Raw genomic sequence first — 21,729 nt, forward strand, 5'->3', positions numbered from 1 at the left:
ATGCCACACAACGCAGACACTAGACTTTTATCAAGGGTACTTCTGTGTGTACACACCCCCACACCACAGTCAGGCTATGCATTTGTGCATTTCCACGCTGGTTACTTATATCCTTGTAGTTGTCTGCACCCATGTACATGCTCCCATTCACATGTACACGCGGCCACCTATACGTGCGTATATGGTCACCAGATTTTTATCAAGTGTATGCCTATCTGTATACCCACACCCGCATATCACAATCACCCAAACACATACACACACACACACAGCTGTTTAGTTGGACCACACAGCAGTCTCAAGGGTCATTTCTCCACCACTACTCCCCCTCCCCACCCAACTAGCTAGACATCTGTCTCTCAGCTTGGGGAGGGGATGTGGTGGAGGGAGGAATGAAGTTCCCTCAGCCCCCACTCCCCCTTTTCCCACTGGGGCTGTGGTGACCCCTAGTGGTGCTGTTGTGAATGACCCGTCTCACAGCCGGCCCACCAGCGCCTGCCCCAGGCAGACAGGAGAATCCCTGGGTGAGTCAGAGTAACTGTTCCTCAAAGCTCCCTGCATTGCTCCTCCCAGTCTCCCAACATCCCTGCCACCGTCTCTTCTGGAAGCCAGAGTTCTGCCTGAGCAGAGCCCAGCAGAGAGTGGCCTTTAAGATGGGCACAGGGAGGCCTGGGGAGTGGTGACCCTCAGTCCAGGTGGTGGTCATGTTGGCGCCTCTCCTCCCAGAGACTCTGTGGATCTGGCCTCAGCTCTGTGGAACCCCTCCTTGGGAGCCAGGCCTGTCGTCTGAGACGTCCCTGCCATGCCTGGACTTCCCACATCTCGGCCGCACTGAGTCACCCCACACCCTCACAGGTGTGTCTTCTAGGCCTACGTGTGAGCCAGCGCTGTTCTCTGTGCCTGGTTCTCCATCCTGCTTGCTCACTAACCTTTCTGACAAAAGGTTTCCATGTAGTTTTACTGTTAATGTAATCTGGTGTCTGCCCGCCCTGCCTCTTCTCTGCAAAGATCTGCTGCTTCTAGCTTTCAGAGGAAAAGCCAGCATTTTGTTTCAGATCCTTCCCAAGTTGTCTCCCTGAAGCTGCTCCTTGGGGTCTCTCTCAGCCCTCCTGGACCTGCTGCGGCTCCAGTTTGCTTTGCTGCCAGCCACTGTCTGGAAGTCCTGGTCACTCTTCCCTCGACAGTGCATTGCTCCCTGTCTGTGGCACTGGAGGAGAGGTGGTGGGAGGCGGTTGTCATTCCCATTTATGCTCTGTCCTTTTGGCCTCTGCCTCACCACTGCCCAAAGCTCTATGGGGTAAGACTTTCTTTGATGAGAGATTGAAGTAATTGAAGGGAATCACAACGTCTAAAGTGGCAGGGCTGCTGCATTCAGTTGTAGGTTGTACACCGCACAATTCTGGGCACCAATCACATTTGTAGGCATTATAGGTTAGTGTATTGAAGAGGACAATTTTCTAGCAGTTAGTGGCAAAATTTCTAGAGGAAGGGGCTAATTTTTCTAATTTTCGCAAGGTGCCATTTGGATTAGGGATGGGGCTGATTGAAAAACAAAAGCTGTATGTTAAATATGACCTTTTCCCACAGCCCAAAGGGAATCAATGCCTCCCGCTCTTGATAACAATATTCCTCCTTCCTTTGGGGAACTGCTCCTGCCCTACTCCAAATATGTGATTCTGGTGGGGCTGCTGATTACAGGACAGCCACTCTGCCCCAGCCACCGAGATGGACATGTTACCCAGGTCTGGCCAGTCCTCTTGGCCACAGTGGTTTGTCCAAAAGCCAGATATGTAACTCAGTAGTCAGAGCTGTAAGGAGAAAAATGGAATTTCTTCTCTGCTGTGTTTTCAAGGCTCCTTCTCCCCACATATCCAGCTAGTCATGTAATTCTGCAAAGCTGTATTTAGCTCCTTTCCTCCAATCCTCACATTCTAGGTCCTTCCAATTTGCACCTCCGGGCCCAAGAGAAGGGCCCGTTGCTGGGTCTTCTCTCTGCGTGATTTCTCATCTGTACCAAAAGGAAGCACTGAATTTCCACGTGAATTCTTAGAAAGTTTCCTTTTCTCTCTATTTCTATGTGAGGAGGTGGGGGTGGGGGCTCATTTTTCCAGTTCTGTGGTTTTTAATGACCGTACACTATTCTTTTGAGTGCATTGCCTTCATTTACATAACGAGGCCCCTGTGGTTGGACATTGGATAATGTCCAATTTTCAACTCTTAAAAATAACACTGTGATGAATACATTTGACAAGAGGTCTTTTTCCATGTCTAGCTTATTTCCAGAAATAGATTTACCAAGGTAACAGGGAAGACTTTTGGTACATATTGTCTTGGGCCGCTAAAAAACAAACGCAAAAAATCAAAGATGCAAACCAGAGTCCCCATTGAGAAAAAAATAAAAAGGAAATAGGTGGGGTGTTCAATGCCTCAAAGAAAATAATAGGAGGCAAGTACCCAGAAAGTCACCTCCCCCACTGCCGGACTGATGTTAGACCTTCTGTAGCAAAATAGCTCTGACAGATAAGCATGTGGCTCTTCCTTTCTCCACATGGCAAATGCTCCTGTTTCCTTTGACGAAGAACTCTGAATACCAGATGTTGGATAGTTTTTACCTCAGCCCCGTCTTCCAAAATCCAAGTTTCATGTAGGCTTCACCAGCAATCTTATATCTGAGGTTTTGAAATGGTCACCTCCTTCTGCCTGTTTTCCACAGCCACCTCCAGCCTGCTCTGGGCTTCCTTTAGAGGGTTGAGGGTGGCGGCCTCCTTGCTGGCCTCTCTGCCTCCAGCTTTGCCTCTGTTTAATCCATTGACCATTATACTCTCAGATGAACTTTCTTCTATGTCTATTTTGGTATTTCACTTCACTGAACACAAATTTATCACAGAGCTGTTAGAATAGCTTTTTCTAGGAGTTTTCAGCAGGCTGGGGCAAATGTGGAAAAAGTGGGAGGCTAGTGTCTTAGTTTGGATTCCCCCGAAAACAGAGCCTGAGACAAGGATTTGGGAACAAGTAGTTTGTCTCGAAGGAGATCCCAGGAAGCACAGTGAGGAAGTGGAGAAGTGACAGGGAAAGGAGCACAGCCAATAAAGTGTGTGTTCATGAGCGGGCTGTCACTGGGACAACTAAGGCACAAGGCCACAGGGATGCTGAGAGTCTGTGGGGAAGACCGCTCAGAGTTGTTCCACTGAAGCCAGGAGACTGGGGAGTTTACCATCAACTCCTGTCCCTTAATGCTTCATGGTTGCTCCTGGGGTGACTTTTGGCCTGCCTCACCTGTGGCCAGAAAATATCTCCAGGTGGAGAGACTGTAGGTCAGGGCAGGAACCAACTGCAGGAGACCCCCGAGGGAGGCTGGGGGGTGGGTAGGTGGTCCCTGACAGCTTCTCTATAATTGCCTCTCTGTCTCCCTCCCTCCCTGTCTCTGTATCTGTCTCTGTCTCTCTGTCTGTCTCCCTCCCTCCCTCTCTCTTCCTCCCTCTCTCTCCACACACACACACAGATATATATATAGCAATATATACATATATATAGCAATATATACATATGATTTTTAAAACAAAAATAAAAACTTACTATGCTTACTGATTGTTTTGCTCAACTCTCTTGGGCCTCATTCCACATCAATAGATATAGCTATACCAAAACTGTCAATGGCTGAATAGTATTCCCTTGAGAGGATACAGCTCTATCAGACATTTGTTCTAATTCTGGTTGACATAAACAAAGATGTGAGGAACAAGATGAATCTTCCTAAAATGTGGCTGTGCACACATCGCCCCTTATTTCTCTCCTGCTCGAAACCCACCAAGAGCTCTCCGTTACCCACATGGCAAAGCCTAAGTTCCATAACTTGTTCTTCAAGTAGGCCACCAGAACTTCTCTCTGCCTCGCTCCTCCACCACAGCCAGACACTGGATCCTTACAGGCCCTGCCCAATCCTGCATCTGTGCCTTTGCTCAGGCCTTCTCCCTCCCACACTGCGTGGCCCCATCCCAAGGGCCTCCTCCTCTCTCAGAAGGCCATCCCTCAGTGAGTCCTCTCTTTTTCATGACCCCTTCCTGTATATTTCACCCATATGGAACTTTGGACAGTCTCGTATTTTTGCTCTCTTTTCCTGGGTACGATTTCTCTTCCCAACACTGCTGGAAGAAGTGAGGATACACTATTGTGTCTCCAGTGTTCAGAAGGGCGCCTTGCACACGCAGACACCTCCCTGGTCAAGGTTTGCTGATAGTGAGCACAGGGGTTGTTTTCTCTTTCTCCCTGGAATGAGGGGGAGACAGAAAGATGCGCCTCTGCGTCCTTCCCACTCACTGGGGGTTGTGATCACAGCACCTGATCTCAGCTTGTGGATGGCTGCTGAAGCCATAAGACCCACAGGGACAGCCAATGCACGGGCCCCTCCCCAGGAGACAGGGACTAGGGCACAAGGCTCTAGTCTTTCTGGTTCTGGACAACAGGACTGCTGGGAAGGGAAGCTGCACGGAAGTGGAGGGTGGGGGAAGGGCAACTCAGGGGGTGCTAATTCCAGTTTCCTGTCCAGATTTCCCTTGACTGCTGCTCAGAGCCTATCTTAGGAAGGTCCCAGGTGCCGAAATAGATCTCTCCCCTCACCTGTTCTTAAGAAAAGAAGATCTTGATAACTTCCTGTCAAAAGAATGTCTGCTTTGGTTATTTTTCCAGGATGAGGGACAATTGGAGGCTCTGGTGCTGAACTCCCCAGGGTTCTCCACCCCTGCGAAGCAGCAGCTCACCTTGGCTGGGAACCAGCGAGCTACAAACAGCTACAAGGTGGGAGTCAAGGCGCCAGCCACCTGTTTCTGGCCTGGGCCCAGCCTTGTCTGTGAACTTGGTTGGTGTTTCCTTCCTTGGTCTCCAAAAACCACTCAGCCTGCAGGACGCCCCTCTGATTCAGAGTGACAGGGAGCAGATCCTCTGCCCTTTGCACTCATGTGCCCCTTGCTCCCAAGCCTGCTCCTACGAATTCTCTATTCCTGCATAACTCCTCATCCTAGTCAGCTGGGCTCTGGGACCTGAAAATCAAGTGTCTGAGTTGGGCCCAGCTCCTCACTCATTCACTCAACAAACAGAGGCCCACCAGGTCCGGGACTAGGGATGCAGAAGGGTGAGAGGTACAGCGAGGAATAAGACGCGATGTCCAGGGAGCCCGGTGCAGGAGGATTGGAGGGGTCTCCTGGGGAAGGGGGGGGTGCCCTCGGGGACCCCGTTTCCCCGGAGGCAGAGAAAAGAGAGCAGAAGGGCCAAGGCCAGCGGCACCCAGGACTGGAGCCGGGGCGAGATCTGCGCATGCGTGGGAGGAGACTTTGGCGTCGCTGTTGTCGCCTAGGTAACCCAGACCTACATATCCGGCCATGGCCTCGGGGCCTGGAGGGAGCTGGAGTCGTCCCCCACCACAGGGTGCAGCCCCTACGGTGAGGGCTGAGCCGGGAGAGGAGCCGGCCTTTATCGAGGAGGCCTGGGGTTGGGGGTTGGTGGAGTTAGGGAGCCGTTCCTGGAGGGGCCGGACCCTGGAGGGAGTGGTGGGGGGTGAAGAGAGCTACACTGGCCGGAGAGGAAGAGACCTGACACGGAGAGGGGAAGCCGTAGGGGCGCGGAGGGGAGAACGCGGCCCCTGAGGGGTTAGGGAGGCAACTCGCGGGGGTGGCGGTGGGTCGCACCCCCCTCATCCCTTCCCCGCCTATCCAGCTGAGTCTCCCCTCTCCCAGCCCTGGGTGACCGTCCTGCAGCCCGTCCCATGGGCCGTCCCACCTCCGCCTCCGCAGCCGGGCCGTGTGAAGGAAGGTGAGAGCTGGGGCTCACCCTCTCTGTGCCCCGCTCCGCCCCGCACATTCTCTGGGCGTCCGCGCTGCAGCCCTCCCGCACCCCTGGGGGTGAGCATCGGCAAAAAGGCCCTGGGGTCGGGGCAGAGGGCAGGGGAGACCCGGCGCGGGCCTGCTAAACCCCCGCTCCCTAGACCTGCTGGAGCTGATGATGCTGCAGAACGCGCAGATGCACCAGCTGCTGCTGAGTCGCCTGGTGGCAGCGGCGCTCAACCCCGGGCCCGCCTTGCCCCACCCGCAGGTGTGTGTCCTGGGGTGGGGAGGTAGGGGTGGGCCACCAGGGCCGCCCACCTGCAGGTCTAGGGGTGGGGATCTGTCTGGGGTCTCCCCTTTGAGAAAAAGGACCAGGTGACAGAGGAGCCAGAGAAGTGGGATGCCAGCCCATACCTATTGGCTGGGTCTGGGGAGGCACCATTGTACCCTGGGTCTGCAAGGGGCCTGATACTTATTAGGATCTCAATTAATATTTGTTAAACACGTGAATGAATAAATGAAAGACTCTGAATACAAAGTGGCTTTGGCTGTGTCTGGCACACGGAGAGGTACAAAACGTGAGTACACACCTGGTTGGGAGGTGTGGAAAGCCTCTTAGGAGGAGCAGGTGGCCTTAGAATCAGCGTTGAAAGCCAGGTAGGATTTTGATGCTTGGAGGAGGTGGGGGGTGTGTCCACCATCCAGGCTGGCAGGAGCTGCTGCTGCCCCTAACACCCAGGTGGCCCCGGGGATAAGTGCCCCCTCACTGATGGGACGGTGGTGGGTCCAGGGACTGGGAGAGAGGCCAAGGGCGGCTTCTGGACTCCCACCCCAGCTCTGGAGTCACACCTGGATTCTTCCAGTCTCTGTTTGGCCACTTATTAGCTGGGTGATCTTGGACAAGTTGCTCAACCTCTTTGAGCCTCAGTTTCCCCACCTGCAAAATAAGGAAGCAATGTCTCCAAAGTGTCTTGCTTGCATGTCATTACTGCTCAGTCCACAGAAGCCATTTCACGACGTGTATCTGGAGAAATAACTCAGGACCAGAGGAGTGGGGGTAGGGAGAGCCTGAGCCTGCATCATCATCTCCCCTCCCCCTTTTACACAATCCCCAGGTCTACCTGGAAGGCCACCAGGAGGAGTATGAGGAGGAGGAGGACATGCGAGTCCAGGAGGAAGGGCCTGTGGTGTTCCACCACCACTACCTGCCCTGCCCGAGGCCCCTTCTGGGCCCCCTGCTACCCTGGCCGGGCTCTTTCCTTTTCCCTCCCCCACATCAGTCCCACTTGCAGGACACGGCCAAGATTGAGCACCACCCTCCTGCCTCCAGGAAAAGGGGGACGTAAGTGAGGCGGGGGTCTGGGCGCTGGCCAGGGGCTGGGGGTGGGTTGGAGACATTTGTGGGTGAAACCTCAGAGGCCACTTCTGATGGGGGTCTTTCTTTTCTCTTCTCCGTCTCAGGAGACTCGTGCCCCCACCCCCACCCCCCAGTGCCACAGGGACTGTGGGTGCGGATGTACTCCCAGCTTCAGGTAGGGGCAGGGTGGGTGGGCCTAGGGTGGGTCAGGAGGCCAGGAGGGCCAGATTCCCTGCGGGGAACAGAGGGGGCTTCTATTGTCACTGCAGTAGGCAACTGGCCTGTCCCCTTTGCTGTCCCTCCTTGGGGTCCACTGAGGCAGGAGGGAGTCAAGATGAGGGTGCTGTCTCCCCAGACTACTATGATGCCGAGAGCCTACCATGAGGACAGATGCTGGCCCTGGGACCCGCACCAGCTTCACTGCAAGGCTGAAAAATGGCCCTGGAGCCCCCAAGTACCCATCTAGTGACTGCTGACTCTGCACCCATGCCTGGCAGTGCTTCTCCCCTTCAACTCCAACCAAGCCTCTCCTTCCGGGTGACTCAGTCCCCTCTTCTGAGACCTTGAAACGGCCTAATCTCTGCTTTGGAGTAAGAGCTCTTTAGGGCAGTTTCCAGGGCCCAGAAGCTATGGGAAGGCCCAGCTCTGCCCTACTGTTTCCTGCTCAGGCTAAGGGGAGGCCTGGGAACCAGAGCCTCCTCGACCTCTGCTCATCCCTCTCTCTGGGACGGCCAGGGCAGCGGGGGCTCGATTTGGCCTAATAATGGGGCAGGAGCTGAGAGGGGAGGCCTGCTTTTGCTGTCCACAGATCTCTGAAGGCCCAGAGTGATGGAGGAGAGGCCTGGCTGGGAGGGTCCTGGAGCCGAGCCAGTTCTCAAGGCATCCCCACCCTGGCTCTGTTGGCAGAAAGGAGAGGTCAGAGCCATGTCCTACTCTGACAGGAGTGGCCTGGAGTCCTGAGGGGCCACGTGGGAACAGAGCGTCTGTCTCTGTGCCCCGCCAGAGGGCCAGGGTGTGTCTCCTCCACTCCCTCAGAAGGAATTAGTCACTCAGCCTGATGAGGGTGGGTCTGGTACCTGGGCTGGTCAGCATGGGGGCGCCCCGAGACCTGGGCTGGCCAGGGCTCTGGAAGGCCCCTGTGAAGGAGAGAGCTGAGGGAGGCTGAGGAGACATTTGGGGAGAGAAGTCCAGGCCTGGTGGGTCCCCTTCCCAGCTGCTGAGTGTTATCCCAGGAGGAGACAGTGAGGCGGAGACAGTGAGGCACAGGGTTAAGTCCAAGTTTTGTATTTAGACTAGAAAAAGAACTGTCTCCAAAGTCCTCTGCTGCTTGTCACAGTCCTTCAGCCAGGGCTGGACCACAACCCTGAGGAGCCACGCTGAGTTCCAGTGGCCCATCCCAGGCCCCTTCAAGTCTGGGGCTGCACTCCATAATTACCCCTCCGATTCTGGCGCCAGTGCTGGCCGAGGACAAAGCACAGCAGAATGGACGTCACAAACAAGAACAGCAGCACCGACACGACCGTGATGATGATGACCATCTGGTTGTCCTGCATGGGCTCTGGGGAGGGAGGAGACCATGGTCTTAGAAGTCCTCTGGTCTCGGGTGCCAGGGCCCAAGAGGGAGGAGAGGTCCACCCATCACCTACCCGCCCCTCGTCCATCCTGCAGTCACCCTGTGTTGCAGAGATGAATGGGGTATTATCTAGGGGAAAGGCAGGAGGAGTCCAGGCCACCAGCCGGGCCTCTGTGAGACTGTGAGGGCAGATATCCCCCTGGCACCAGCATATGGTTGCTAGACACCACAGCCCAGACAGTGGCATGGTCCAGGCCAAGTCTCTTCCTAGGCAGAGCTGAGTGAGCTTCTGCCAAACTCCCTGAAGACAGGAAGCTCATTGGCCTTCCAGAGTCATAAACAGTCAGGGGACCTTAGGGGTCAGTCAGGCCAAACTCCTCCTTGTAGGGAGGAGCCAAGCCCAGAGAAAAGAGTTGACTTGATCAAGGTCACACAGGTCACTAATGGCCAAGTCCAAGCTGGGAACTTGGAGACAGCTTCAGGGAAGAGAGGGAGCAAGAGAAACCCTTAGGATTAATTGTGGGGTCCCTAGGTGCCTACCCCCTGAGCTGGCAGAGAGTGGGGCAAAGGTCTTTTCTTCCCCCAAGGGGCGAACAGTGAGATTCCTGTCCTTCCCTATTCTGTCCTGGGGGCTCCCGCTCACCGTAGACGTCAAGCATCCGGGGCTCTGAGATACGGAAAATCACGTCCCTGCTGTGAGAATGCAGGGACAGTTCGGCTCTGCAGGAGAAGTTGTGGTGGCTGTCGTTCCTGTGAGCTAGCCTCTGGTACGTGGCTACGGCCTCTTGGGGGCCTGGTGTCTTCTCGAAGGTTTTTCTGTGCAGAGTCTCTTTACCACGGAGCAAGATGAGGGTTAGGCTCTCAAAGGCTTCCACAGCGGGCACCCTACACTCGATGGTGAACCATGTGCCCACAGCCACCCGAGTGGGCTGCAGCTTCAGCAGCACCTGCTCCAGAAGGTCTGCAGGGAAGAAAGGAGGGAGGTCTGGTCAGGATGGGGGTGCAGTTCCAGCAGGCCCCGCCTGGCCAGGCCCATTCCCTGTCACCACAGTGTGCTCAGGTCCCTGGCTGGGCTTCTTGGGGAGGAAGTGGGCTGGGGCCTGGCCTGCTCTAGAGTGTACAGAGAGGAAGAAGGAAGCAGTGTAGAGTGAAGGAGGTGTTGGGTGACAGTTTTATGGACATGATGGTTTCCGGAATGGACAAGAACGGAAGTGGTTGTAAGTCTACAAAGAGAAGGTCCAGAAACTGTACAGCCAGCTAGAAAAAAAAAGTTTGGATCTGTCCCCTTCCTCTCCAGCAATTAAATACAAATTTCAAAAATTAAATGGTTGGATAATTATGTTGAGAGGGACAAAGAAGGGAGTGCTCATTGGAACTGGGCCAGGAACTGTGAAGTTCCTCACTTAAGAGGTGGGGGCTGGAGCCACACCTGCCGAGGTTCTCCAGGATCAGGTTCATAGTCACCTCAATCCCTTATCTATTAAACAGGGCCCTCAGTGGTACCCTCGATTCTCTTCCGAAATAGGATACCCTGCCCCCGTCACCCCAGGATAATCTGGTGGATTTCGGATATCTTTCTGGTCATTTGATCCGCTGACGTCGGTAATCAGGAGGACCCGAGCGATACCCTTGGTGCCGAGATGTTGAGAGAATCCCTGCCAAAGGAAAGTCTCCAAGGCTGGTGGGCAGGTGTGTGTGTGTGTGTGTGATGCTCCCACATTTGCCAAGAGTCCTCCGGGGAAGATAAAAGCACTGAGTGACGCCTCAGCCTTCTGTCCATGAGGCAAAGGGGCTACTGGAGAGCGTGCCACCCTCCTGATGGTGTCCCCGCTACTTGTCCTGGGATGTGGGATGTTCCGGGGACGGGCTGCTACCGAGCTGGAGGAGACTGTGAGCAGTGTGTGGGAACTGACTTTTTCAATTTCTATAAGCCTTTCTTGGATTGTCCTCCTCTGAGCAAGACTCAAAGCTGGGGTTGCCAGGGGCCTCCAGGAGGCCAGGGAAGGGTGTGAGCAGATTCTGAGCCCGTGGCCTGGGTCCTGCTCCTTGTTACCAAGGAGGTGGAGGCCGTGAGGACAGTGGCTAGGGGCAGTAACCATTCAGTAGATGTAGGCTCTGCCCTGGGCAAGCAGGGCCCCGCGTTGCAGCACTCACAGGACGTGCCGATGTTCAGAGTCTTTAACTGCTGTTCCCCGGAGCAGATGAAGTAGCAATGCAAGTCAATGTCTTGGGAGACATTGGAGACCAAGAACTGCTTCCACTGAGCTTGTTCATCCATCAGATTCTTGGTTAGGCTGGTCTCCAGGCCACCCATCTCAGGCTCGGTGCAGTTGGTACTGCAGTTGACCTTCCAGGTCATTCCGGATTCCACCGTCAGCACCTCTGACTGCACGTATACCTCAAACGCCGTCTCACAAGACCCTGGAAGACCAGAAACACTGGGCAGCAGAGATCCCCACTGCCCCGCCCAGTGGAGCTGCCCGCCACTGGCAGTCTGATCAAGGGGCAGGGGCCTAGGAAGAAAGGCCAGGGATGACCCTCTGCTCCTCTCCCCTTGTTCAGGCCTTACTGCCTCACGAATCGATAAAGGAGATTGCTCCCCCGCTGTCTCCCTGCCTCTGGTTGTTCTTCCTCTAGCCCAGCACCTCCAGTTTGGTCTTCCTCATGCACATCTTCCATCTCCACGGAGAGGGATCCTATTCGACCTTCAAGGCCCAGCCCAAATGTCCCCTCCTCCATGAATGCCTCTCTGAGATGGAGGTGGACTGTGTCCTCAGAGCCCCTGTGCCCCTACGGTCAACCCTTCCCTTCTTCCTTTCCTTTCTTCTGCATATACTCTTTGAACAGCTGTCGTGTGCCAGGCACTGTCCCTGGCTCTGCAGATACAGCAGTGACCAAAACAGACCAAACCCTGCCCTTGCAGAGCTCACATCCTAGTGAAGGAGACTGACAATAAAAACAGGCAAAATGGCCAGCCTTTCGGACGGTTGTGAGTGCCTGGGAAAGAAAATAGGGAGCAGGTGGGATGGCCGCTATAAATAGTGTGGTCAGCACAGGCCTCACTGAGACAACGACATCTGAGCAGAGAGATGAGGGAGGTGGGGGTGAGCCCTACAGATATCTGGGGGGAGTGTTCCAGGGACAGGGGACCACCAGCACAACGGCCCTGGGTCGGGAGTGTGCTTGGTGTGCTTGAGGACTCACAAGATCAGGACAGCAGAGCTCAGCGAGGAGGAAGGCGAGGGGGCAGGGAGGAGGGGTCAGGAAGGTAATGGGACCACCTTGCAATGATTCACACTCATGCTGACTCTCCCTTAGTCATTTTGAAGGTTCTCGAAGGCAGGGCCCTGGTTCTGCATGTTTCCCTTTGGGCTTAGCATAATGACCTGTGTGTGACACATTCAGGAAGTATTTGATGCATAAAGATTGAGCCCTCTGTGCTCACCTCCCACTCAGCAATGACCAGGAAGGTCTCCGTCTCAAGCAGCTGGGCCCACCCTATGTCCTGGGCCCCACTAAGCCCTCAGTTAGTGGCATTTAATGAAGCATCGAGAGAGGGGCTTTCCAGGTGGACAGAGCTGGACTGAATCCTGAGTTTGCCATGTACCAGCTGTGTGACCTTGGGCTTTTCTCTCTCTGAGCCTCAGTTTCTTCGTCTGTCATATGGGCTAGTAACCCCTTTGCCACAGGGTTGTCATGAAGGTTCAGTGAGACAGTGCTTGAAAAGCACCTGGCAGGTCGTCCAAACCAGAGTGCTCAGCACAGGGCAGCATTTTCCTTCACAGTCCCCTGGACCCACTGGAAGGGGTTTCGTTTTTGCTTTAACCACGGTCAGAAGGTGATGCTCTCTGCCGCTCCCTGCTGTCCCCTAGCCACATCTGAAGACAGCTGAGGCATGCCCTCGCTTTCCCCTGAACCCCAGCATCCCTTCACCTCCTGAGGCCCCCACCCAGCCCACCACTCAGCCTCCATGACCTGCCACATCCACATGCCATGAAGCTGTGGGGCCTGTTCAATCCTGTGTCCAAAAGGTCAGGAGCCCACCCACTTCCCCAGGGTCATGGGGAAGCCAGGCTGGCACAGCATCCTGTACCCGTGGTGGTCAGCTGCTGTATTCAAAGCCTCAGCGACTTTGGGACTAGGAACCTCCCGGGGCCTGAAGGCAGGGGAGCAGGCGGCCCACCCTCTGGGCTGGCATGAGCCAAGCCAGGAAGCCCAGGCACCAGCTCACCTGGGCAGCAGAGCAGGGCGAGGAGGACCACCGGCAGGCCCCAGCAACCACAAGGGGACATCTTGAGTGATATCCACGGGCTCACAGGGAACAGCTGAGGGCCGTCTGGAGAGACACAGACGGGTCAGGGAATGATGGACTGGTTCCTTGTGCAGCCTGGAACGCCCAACCTTCTGTGAGCTGATGACCACATTTCCTCTTATTATCTGAGTGGTCTTTGGAGAGCCACGTGGAAGGCCAGCTCTAAGACTCCAGGCCTTCAAAAATCAGATTCAGGAAGCTGGGAAGCCACTGATAAGCAGGAGCATAACCTTGTACTCTGGGCCTGCTCCTGTGCAGGGGCAGCAGCTGATGGCTCTGCCTGTGTGTGAGTGAAGAGCCCTCACAGAGTGTCCCGCTGTGCTGTGTGTGCAGAGAGGACAGGGATGCCTACCAGCCCCAGATCTGGGGAGTCCCAAATCGCACAGGACACACTGTTGGCGTCCGCTCTGGGAGGAGAATGTCCTAAATCAGGACCGGCCCCAGACACAAGGCCACAGTAGCAAAGCAGGTAGAGAGCTGGGCTTTTCTAAGGAAACCCAGGCAGGAGTTGGAGATGCTCCAGTAACTGCCCAGCACGAGTCTACTTAAACCTTATCACCTGCTCAGCTTTCTTCTCAATCTATCCCTGACTCAGCTGATACAGGGACAACTTGAGGGAAAAACTCCCACAAGTGTGCCCAGGCACAGACAGAGGGAATAGGGGTCAGTCTGGCAGTAGTCCAAACCCCCAGCCTCCATTTCCTTGGCCTGGATTACAATGTGTCCTCCTGTTCCCCAGGCAGAGAGCCTTGGTCTGGGGGTGCTAGGGCCTGAGGAGTTGCAGTGTGCTTCTAGGGAGGCTCTGTCACCTGTTGAGGGAATCCCCAGAAGCAGAGAGCAGGGGAGATGCGGGTTCTGATGGTCAGGGGAGCCTTCCAGGAGGCTTCTGATCACAACACATCCAGGCTTCTAATGCCCCAGCTGTTCCTCGGAGCCCCTGGACCAGCAGGGCCTGGGAGGGGCAGGAGAGGAGCAGGACTCCTGACCTTCTCAGGGGCACCCCATTTGGGGCCTTTCTAAAGGGATGTCCCAGGGTTTTCAGGGCTCAGGTCAGACTCTGCTCCTGGTTTGGGAGGGCAGGGTGAGGCCATGCCCTTCTCTTTGGCTGCAGAAGCCAAAGGTTGTTACCACTGTGTGCAGTCATCATGCACTGCCATTGTCAGTCTGGACCCAGGGAAGTCCATGGACAGCACTGCTGGACTTCAGAAAGATGCAGAGAGAAGATGGAGAAAAGCGTGGAGCTGTAGCCCCAGCCCAGGCATCTGATCCCACGTGGGGCTGCAGGAAACATTCCCCCAGCCCAAGCTAGAGGCCAAGGAGGAGTCCCCAGGGGCTCAGACAGTGGGGCGCTGCTGTGGCGGAAACTCTGAGGTCTCCACTGGGTCAGAATAATGATAATAACAAAATAATAACAATGCTACAATAGTAAACAATTACTGATCACAGGTCAGGCACTGTCATATGCTCTACAAATGTTAACTAATCCCCCAAGTCTATGAGGGAGGGGCTGTTACTGTCCCCATCTTACGGATGAGGAAGCTGAGGCACAGAGCAAGTAAGTGACACACCCAGGGTCACATATTTAGGAGACAGTGAAGTCACTATGCACGAGAGGCAGCCCTGGTGACTGCCAAAGCTCACAGAGCCGAGGCAACAGAAGGATGCTTAGGGGCTTGATCCCCAGGGGACCCTCAGCAGGGAATGCAAGAGAGCCGAAGGCCAGAGGAAACTGCTGAGGTCTTCCTTGCCATGAGGCGCTACGGGAAGGTGGGGTGGCTCATGCCCAGAGAGCTCCAAACAGCTTATGGAAGGGACAGTGCCTGTGAATCCTAGCTGCATACGCAGCTGGGCCAGCCTGACTCCATCCGGTGGGGGCCGGTGTCCAAGTGAAGTTTTTGGGCCCACAGGTCCTGCCCTGAACCTGCCAGCTCCCGCCCACCACCACCTCCTTTGATCTCTCTCCCATCCCCCATGGACAGGCCCTCCTTGACCATGAACATGGCCTTGTTAGACATGTGGACTGCATTCTGATAGCTTACACATCAATCTCCCCTCTGTCCCCACTGGCCTGTCCACCCGGGAGGGCAGAAGCCAGATCTCATGCACCACTATATCCATCTCAGATATGACACTGCCTGGCACATAGTAGGTGCTTAGTAACTGTTCAGTCAGTGGATTGGACGGATGGATCAGTGAATGAAAGAAAGAGTTTGTCTTGGTTTACAACCCAAACAAGCTTGGATGAGGGCCTTTCTTTTGGGTCCACCCAGCATATCTTTTTCCATCTGCTGATGTCTCTGCTGACCCCCAGGCCAAAGAGCTGGGCTGAAAGCACAACTGGGGCCAACCACGGTCCCTTATTCCCCAAGGACAGGCACTCAGATTTAAGCCCAGGCAGTGTTTTTCCTGGGAATTTCTGACCTGAAGTGTATAGGAACAAGCCCTTCCCTTTCTGGTCCTAAGAGCAGGCGTCCATGACCCAGCTGTTGTCTGTGCTGGTGCCCCTGCAAGTGAAGAAGCTGATACAAAGAAAACCGACTCAGTGGCGGAGGGAAGGTGATCAAGAATTGTCACAGGTAACGTGCTGGCTGGGGGGTGAGGTGGGGTGGACTGGGTTGTGTGGCTGGAGATGATTCTGTGTTGTAGAAATGAAAGAGCTTTCCAGGCTGGACATCAGCAGAAGGGTCTGGCCCTTGACAAATAGAAATGGCAAGCAATAGGATATATTGGAGTATATGAGGAAGCCATTTGGTGTAAACCTAATTCAGCCTGACTTTGTTTTTCCAAAAGGGCCTGACTGGCCATTGAGCACACATTGCATATCTGCTGTAAAACATTTCCTATGGCAAGAACAAATGGCCTTAAGATAAAGGTGCATCTTCCCCCCACATTGACATTTCCTTAAGGATAAGCATCTTTCCTTAGGCTAGGAACTGATTGCTGCACTCACCTTTGACCACCCAGCTCACCTGTGACCATCCAGCTCGAGACAACAGACCTGCCACCCTGCTGTGTTCACCAAGACAGCAGACCTCCCTGCTGTGTCCATCAATCGCTGTGCTGACAGAGTACTCTCGCGACTAATGTAAAAGGGACATTTCAATCATATGTAAAGCATCCTCTTTGGGGGTATATAACCACTCTGTATACCTCACTTCTTCGGTGCCCTTTCTTCCTTTGGGAAGAAAGGCCCCAGGACATGTTCTTTAGATTTTAGCTCAGAATAAACTCTCCCAAATTTTCATTTATAGATTGGTTATGGATTATTTCCATCGACATTTCTTGGCGTAGTCGTGGCAGGATTTCAGAGAAACCCACCGGAGACCACCTAGAATCTACACTGAACTGGCATTCGGTACCAATAAGGGTCCATTGAGCCCCCCGGATCACTGCATTCTTCAGGTGACCCTGGTGAGTTCTCCTGAAATCCAGACCTCCTTACTTTAAGTTGATGGTTCAAGAGTTTATATGAGCTGGTTAAGGTCTTAAGACTAGGTGTCTTAAGGGGTAATGGTACATACCCTAGGTAAGAGGAACCTAGGAGGAATTTGCTAGGCCAGAGGAGCCTAGAGGGAAGTTCCTAGGCCAGAGGAGCCTGGAGGAACTTGGGAGTGAATGGGGAAGACTGATGTTTTTAATTTGGCTTTAAATTGGAAAGAATTGTGTTTATAAAGTCTGAACAAACTGCTTGATAGAGAAATGAGAGACTGAACGTGTTCAGTTCCAAAGAAAAGGGACATTAGCTCCTCCTGGCCTTTACCAAAAGGCGTCCTTAGGTGACTAAGGACCTCAGCAGGAGTGTCAGAGGATCAATCCTCGCGACGTGCAGCGGTCCCATAGGGAACTCCACTATCATTCACGGTAATTAATTACAGGCTCGTCCGGGGATGCACACATAAAGGCTGGTCACCCGACGCTCCAAGCCCCCATGGTGGTTTTAGAGTGCCAGAGGGAAAAACCGAGGCACGTAAGAGAGTGTTTACGACCTTTCTATAGGGAGTAACACTCACAAGCAGCACACTTTCTGACCCATTACACTGTCCTTAGAAGTTGTTTGGACTTTATGACAAAACAAAATTAAAAGAGAAGCGGGAAATCGAGCTTCTAAAACAGCCCGATCAGTTCCCGAATGGGTAGCCTCTCCTCCGGACTCCGGATGGCTTCATGCTGTGACTGCAATTGCTTAACAAAGGGGGATCCCAAGCCAGATTGCTAAGGCCAAAAGAAAAAAAGAGAGAGAGAAAGAGGAAAAAAAACTGAGAAAATAAGTTTTTCCATCATGATCTACTATGACAACACCTAACTCAGAAATCTAAGGAAAATCTTTGTTCTATATGTCTGTCTGCCTGTGTGTGTCTGCATATGTTACAAATGTGTGATACTTTACCTCTGGATGGTGCAATTTCTAAAGAGCTCTATTCCATTGACTTAAAATAAGTGCTTACAAAAAGCTTTAACCCAAATGTCTTTCAAGTTAACATGATATAGGTTAATTTTTGGTTAATGAAAGTTTAAGTTGTTGGTTTGATTGAAAAGGCATGTCCTCAAGAGTTGTTGGTATTTGAATATGATGCAGATATGCAGCCTGGGTTTACTAGTCAAATAAGTTCATGTTGTCTGTTAGAAATTCATCAGCAAAATAATAGCTTTAAATGATCAGTTTTGTCTAATACCTCATGAGGTTTTCATGGGTAATCTGAACATAATTGTAGGAAACAAATGGTTTAAATAGATAAAAATGGGTAAAATAACTTTTATGGTCTGTATACTTGGGAGAAAAACAGCTTCCAAATTCTTTTTGGTACCTTAAAACTTTAGAGTTTTGCTAAGTTAAGTGATAAAAATCTGAGTATCTGGGTCATTTTGGATTGGGTAGAACACTGAAACATTATTGCTAAGCATATCTGAGTTATCTACTTTTGCCTTCTTATTGCAGAGAGGCTAAAAGTCTTTGGGTCTGCTACTGTAAAGTGTGGCATGTTTCTAGAAATTATGAAAAGTGTTTAGAATGCTGATATAAAAGGCAGTTCATAATTGCTTAGTTTTTAGTTTTTACTAGGGTCTGTTAAGGGTTAAAAGTTCTAATTAACATATGTAATTAAAGCTACTGGAAATTAATAAGAAAAAGAGCTCTGTATTCAAGGGAAGTAAAATGTATGTTTTCAGTAGAGAAGGTATAATGAAAGGAAGTATTTTTGTTTGTTGGGTTGAGAAAGATAAATTTGTCCTAAAGTAATAGAAGGTAAGAAAGCAAGCATGGGACAAATTCTGAAGGCAAAAAGAAAGTTATAGAAGGTTTGTGTAAGAGAAATTCAGAAAAGAGTTTTGTACCTCGTCAAGTTGGTTAAGATTGAAATCAATCTAATTAAGTAAATGGGTTTTAATATGAAAAAGTAAACTGGTACAAAAATTAGATTTTGGCTTTCTCTCTTAAAAAGATAATTTTCTTAAACTCTTAGTCTGCTCTTGATAAAGAAGTTATAAAGGTTTTTCCTTCTGAATAAGTTTACAGAAGATCTATGTTTTGTTAAGATAGTTTCCTAGGTGCAAAAAGACAGAGGTCTCTCTATTAAGGTTTTTTTTTGCTGTTGTCACTTTGCTTAAACATTATGAAGCATTGTTTCATTGACCCTTGTTTTACAATGACAAGATCAGCAACCTCTTGATCTTGTTTAAGTAAGTGTTTAAAAATCTTTTGATATTTTTGACAAGCTTCTCCCTCAAAAAAATATTCAAGTCCTAAACAAAGGTTTTCCTTTGACCTGGATGAAGGAGGAGAATTTCTCTGAGGATTTTCAGAGGGCCCCTGGGACATCTCAAAGAAATTTGTTCTCTCTTCCTATAAAGGAGGGATACGAATTAGGCTTGTTTGGTGCTAAATTGCATGGGAAGCATTGTCAAGTAAATGAGGATAAACCTTAGGTTATATTGCGTAGGCAAATATTATTCACTATTTTAACCCTGCTACCTTGCTTCCAACATCACGAGGGGAGAAGACCACGACTGCATTCTATTGTTTAATTTGGTTTACAAATGAGTCTTACTTAAATGATTAAACAAGGATGTTATCAAGCTGGATATGCTGTCCAGCCTCAAGAATGCCTGCTACTTTCTGTTAACTCTGCTAATCCAGTAAAAAGATTTCTTTCTACAGGCTTAAAAAATCATCACAGAAGAAAACATATATATACATAAAGGTTGCAACAAAAGGGAAAAACAATACTTTTGGAAACTTTCTCCCAGTGGCTCATATAGCATCTACTTGTGCTATATACCCAAAGTATAATCCAAAGAAGCTACTTCATGAATCACAAAGCCACTTTCCCCTTCCTAAGGGACCCTTTGAGGTATGACAACTGAACTTTATCCAAATGCCACCATCTCAAGGATAAATATATCTTGTAATGATCTGTATGTTCTCACATTGTTTTGAGGCTTTTCCTTGCAGAAGAGTGATAGCTTTAGGTAAATTACTATTGAAAAGGATAATTCCTGTTTGGGGAATTCCTACTGAGTTACATAGTGACCGGGGAACTCATTTCACCGGATAAATAATTGAATCTATCTGTAATGTTTGGCAAATATTGCAGCATTTGCACTGCACTTACCATCCTCAATCCTCAGGATTGGTAGAAAGAACTCACGGCACAACCATAACTTAATTGGCAAGCTTTCGGTAGCATTTACTCTCTCACGGCCAAAAGCTCTTGTGCTCGTGCTCCTTAATCTTAGATCTACACTTTTTGTAAACATCAGCTGTCTCCTTTTGAAATAATAATAAAACAGCCTATGCAGTTAGATGAAGAAATGTATGAACCAACTCTGCTTAAGGGATATATTACACTGTTGTCATAGTCGTAGTGAGGTGCTTAAAACAAAATGAAAGATTGGTAGCTGATTCTTTCACAGAGAGCTCCCAGAACTTAAGGATCATGGACTATAACCTGCAGAATTTATTTATTGAAAGAGACATCAAATAAGACTCTATACAGCCCAGTTGGAAAGGACCACACCAGGAGGAGAAGAAGACGACATCTGTTGTACTCAGCTGTCCCAAGACTCTGGACCAGGCCTGTATTCCTGACCTTATATCTCCTCATTTAAGCATTTGTTATGCTTAAACTGTATACCTATTTTATAATTTGTTTGGAATACTATCATACTTAAAGAAAGGGATTAATTTGGAATAGACTGGTCTTGAAGGCCAGGAATTTATCAAGCAACTTCTAATGGAACTCAATGGTTATGTGGAACAAATCTTTGGCCTTGGCTACTGCCTGGATGGCTAAAACACTGCACCCTGAGTTTCCTTTAAAAGCAGGGAAGGAGTCAGGCTGAGTTAAAACCTGTTGCCAATCTCCCTCTCTTTAAGGCCAGATGGGCTCATTCAGTGTTCCACTGGTATGGCTATATTTTCAGCTACATTTGCTCCTTCTTTGGGGATAAAAGATTTCATTATTACATATGAAAGCTCTGACTAACTTTACTCAAGAAGCCCTTAATGATAGTCAAGCAGGAATAACCTTATTTAAATATTGAAACGTCTTTAATGAGAAGGGCTGTCCTTCAAAATAGAATGGCCTTAGATATTCTTATTGCATCCCAAGATGTTACATATACAATCATTCAGACTGGATGCTGTGCTTTTATACGTGATGAATCTTCCAATGTGTCATCTCTGCTAAAGCACATGAAAGAAGCAGGTGGATGCCTTATGCGATCTGACACCCAGTTTTATTTGTTTGGTTGGCTCCCTTTCAGTATTGGTTCCCTCTTTTGATCCAGAGTGCAATTCCTATTTCTACTATTTCTTGGAATCCTTGTACTAGTCATAATCAAACTAATTGTTTTTTTCTTTAATCAGTGCTGTAAAAATAGCACACAAACTAGAGTAATGATTGCTTGATGGCTTAAAATGGTCCATCTATCTTATAATACAGGACGAATTTCATTTTCTGATAAAGACTTTACCTAAGAACTCATTTTAAACTAATGTTTTCAAATATGTTGAAGTATTATTATTCTTACTGTACTTGTTCTATGATCATATGCAGTGTAAATGTGAAGCGTCATAGAGAAGCACGTATACAATGTTTGTGCAACAATCTAAAATTAATTGGAAATTACATGACATATGAAATGCTTCCTCTGTTAATACATATACCTCCATGCTTGTCCACTATTTCCCCTCAACGTGGATGACTGGGCAAATAAATGAGATAAAAGCCTAGCACCGAGGGACATGATGGACCCAGGGCAGGCAGCAACCATCCTGGCACTGAGGGACAATATTTTGATCATCAATGCTTTCTATCGAAAGATTAGAGATCAAAAGGGGGAAATGACAAATAGAAACGGCAAGCAATAGGATATATTGGAGTATATGAGGAGGCCATTTGGTGTAAATCTAATTCGGCCTGACTTTGTTTTTTCCAAAAGGGCCTGACTGGCCATTGAGCACACAATGCATATCTGCTTTAAAACATTTCCTATGGCAAGAACAAATGGCCTTAAGATAAAGGTGCAACTTCCCCCCACATTGGCGTTTCCTTAAGGATAAACATCTCTCCCTAGGCTGGGAACTGATTGCTGCACTCACCTTTGTCCACCCAGCTCACCTGTGACCATCCAGCTCGAGACAACAGACCTGCCACTCTGCTGTGTTTACCGA

At 50.5% G+C, this 21,729-nt stretch overlaps 2 protein-coding genes across 3 annotated transcripts; one reads left to right on the forward strand and one right to left on the reverse strand.

Annotated features, from left to right (window-relative positions):
- The first annotated feature begins 5,360 nt into the window (after positions 1–5,360).
- Positions 5,361–8,570, forward strand: PRR29 (proline rich 29). Its single transcript, XM_046674524.1, has 6 exons — positions 5,361–5,435; positions 5,730–5,805; positions 5,978–6,084; positions 6,932–7,158; positions 7,278–7,348; positions 7,529–8,570. The coding sequence occupies exons 1-6, from the start codon at positions 5,376–5,378 to the stop codon at positions 7,555–7,557; spliced, it is 570 nt and encodes a 189-aa protein (XP_046530480.1). The 5' UTR covers positions 5,361–5,375; the 3' UTR covers positions 7,558–8,570.
- Positions 6,143–13,121, reverse strand: ICAM2 (intercellular adhesion molecule 2). Of its 2 annotated transcripts, XM_046674522.1 has the most exons (5): positions 12,978–13,121; positions 10,901–11,167; positions 9,390–9,707; positions 8,609–8,731; positions 6,145–6,753 (listed from the first exon to the last, which is right to left on the reverse strand). In XM_046674522.1, the coding sequence occupies exons 1-5, from the start codon at positions 13,036–13,038 to the stop codon at positions 6,725–6,727; spliced, it is 798 nt and encodes a 265-aa protein (XP_046530478.1). In that variant the 5' UTR covers positions 13,039–13,121; the 3' UTR covers positions 6,145–6,724. The 2 variants fall into 2 exon arrangements, with proteins under 2 accessions (XP_046530479.1, XP_046530478.1); XM_046674523.1 differs by lacking the exon at positions 8,609–8,731 and having other exon boundaries at positions 6,143–6,753.
- Positions 13,122–21,729: the final 8,608 nt, after the last annotated feature.

This window comes from Equus quagga, chromosome 11 (assembly GCF_021613505.1).
Source record: "Equus quagga isolate Etosha38 chromosome 11, UCLA_HA_Equagga_1.0, whole genome shotgun sequence".
NCBI classification, from domain to species: Eukaryota; Metazoa; Chordata; class Mammalia; order Perissodactyla; family Equidae; genus Equus; species Equus quagga.

Bases quoted from the DNA above. Each gene is read 5' to 3' on its own strand.
- ICAM2 (XM_046674522.1), bottom strand. From the start codon at position 13,038: ATGTCCCCTTGTGGTTGCTGGGGCCTGCCGGTGGTCCTCCTCGCCCTG. The intron at 9,708-10,900 runs GTGAGTGCTGCA...TCTTCCCTGCAG, and splicing joins TCTGAACATCGGCACGTCCT to ACCTTCTGGAGCAGGTGCTG. The intron at 6,754-8,608 runs GTAATTATGGAG...CTTATTTTGCAG, and splicing joins CTGGCGCCAGAATCGGAGGG to GTGGGGAAACTGAGGCTCAA.
- PRR29 (XM_046674524.1), top strand. From the start codon at position 5,376: ATGGCCTCGGGGCCTGGAGGGAGCTGGAGTCGTCCCCCACCACAGGGT. The intron at 5,436-5,729 runs GTGAGGGCTGAG...CCCCTCTCCCAG, and splicing joins CACAGGGTGCAGCCCCTACG to CCCTGGGTGACCGTCCTGCA. The intron at 7,159-7,277 runs GTAAGTGAGGCG...TCTCCGTCTCAG, and splicing joins GCCTCCAGGAAAAGGGGGAC to GAGACTCGTGCCCCCACCCC.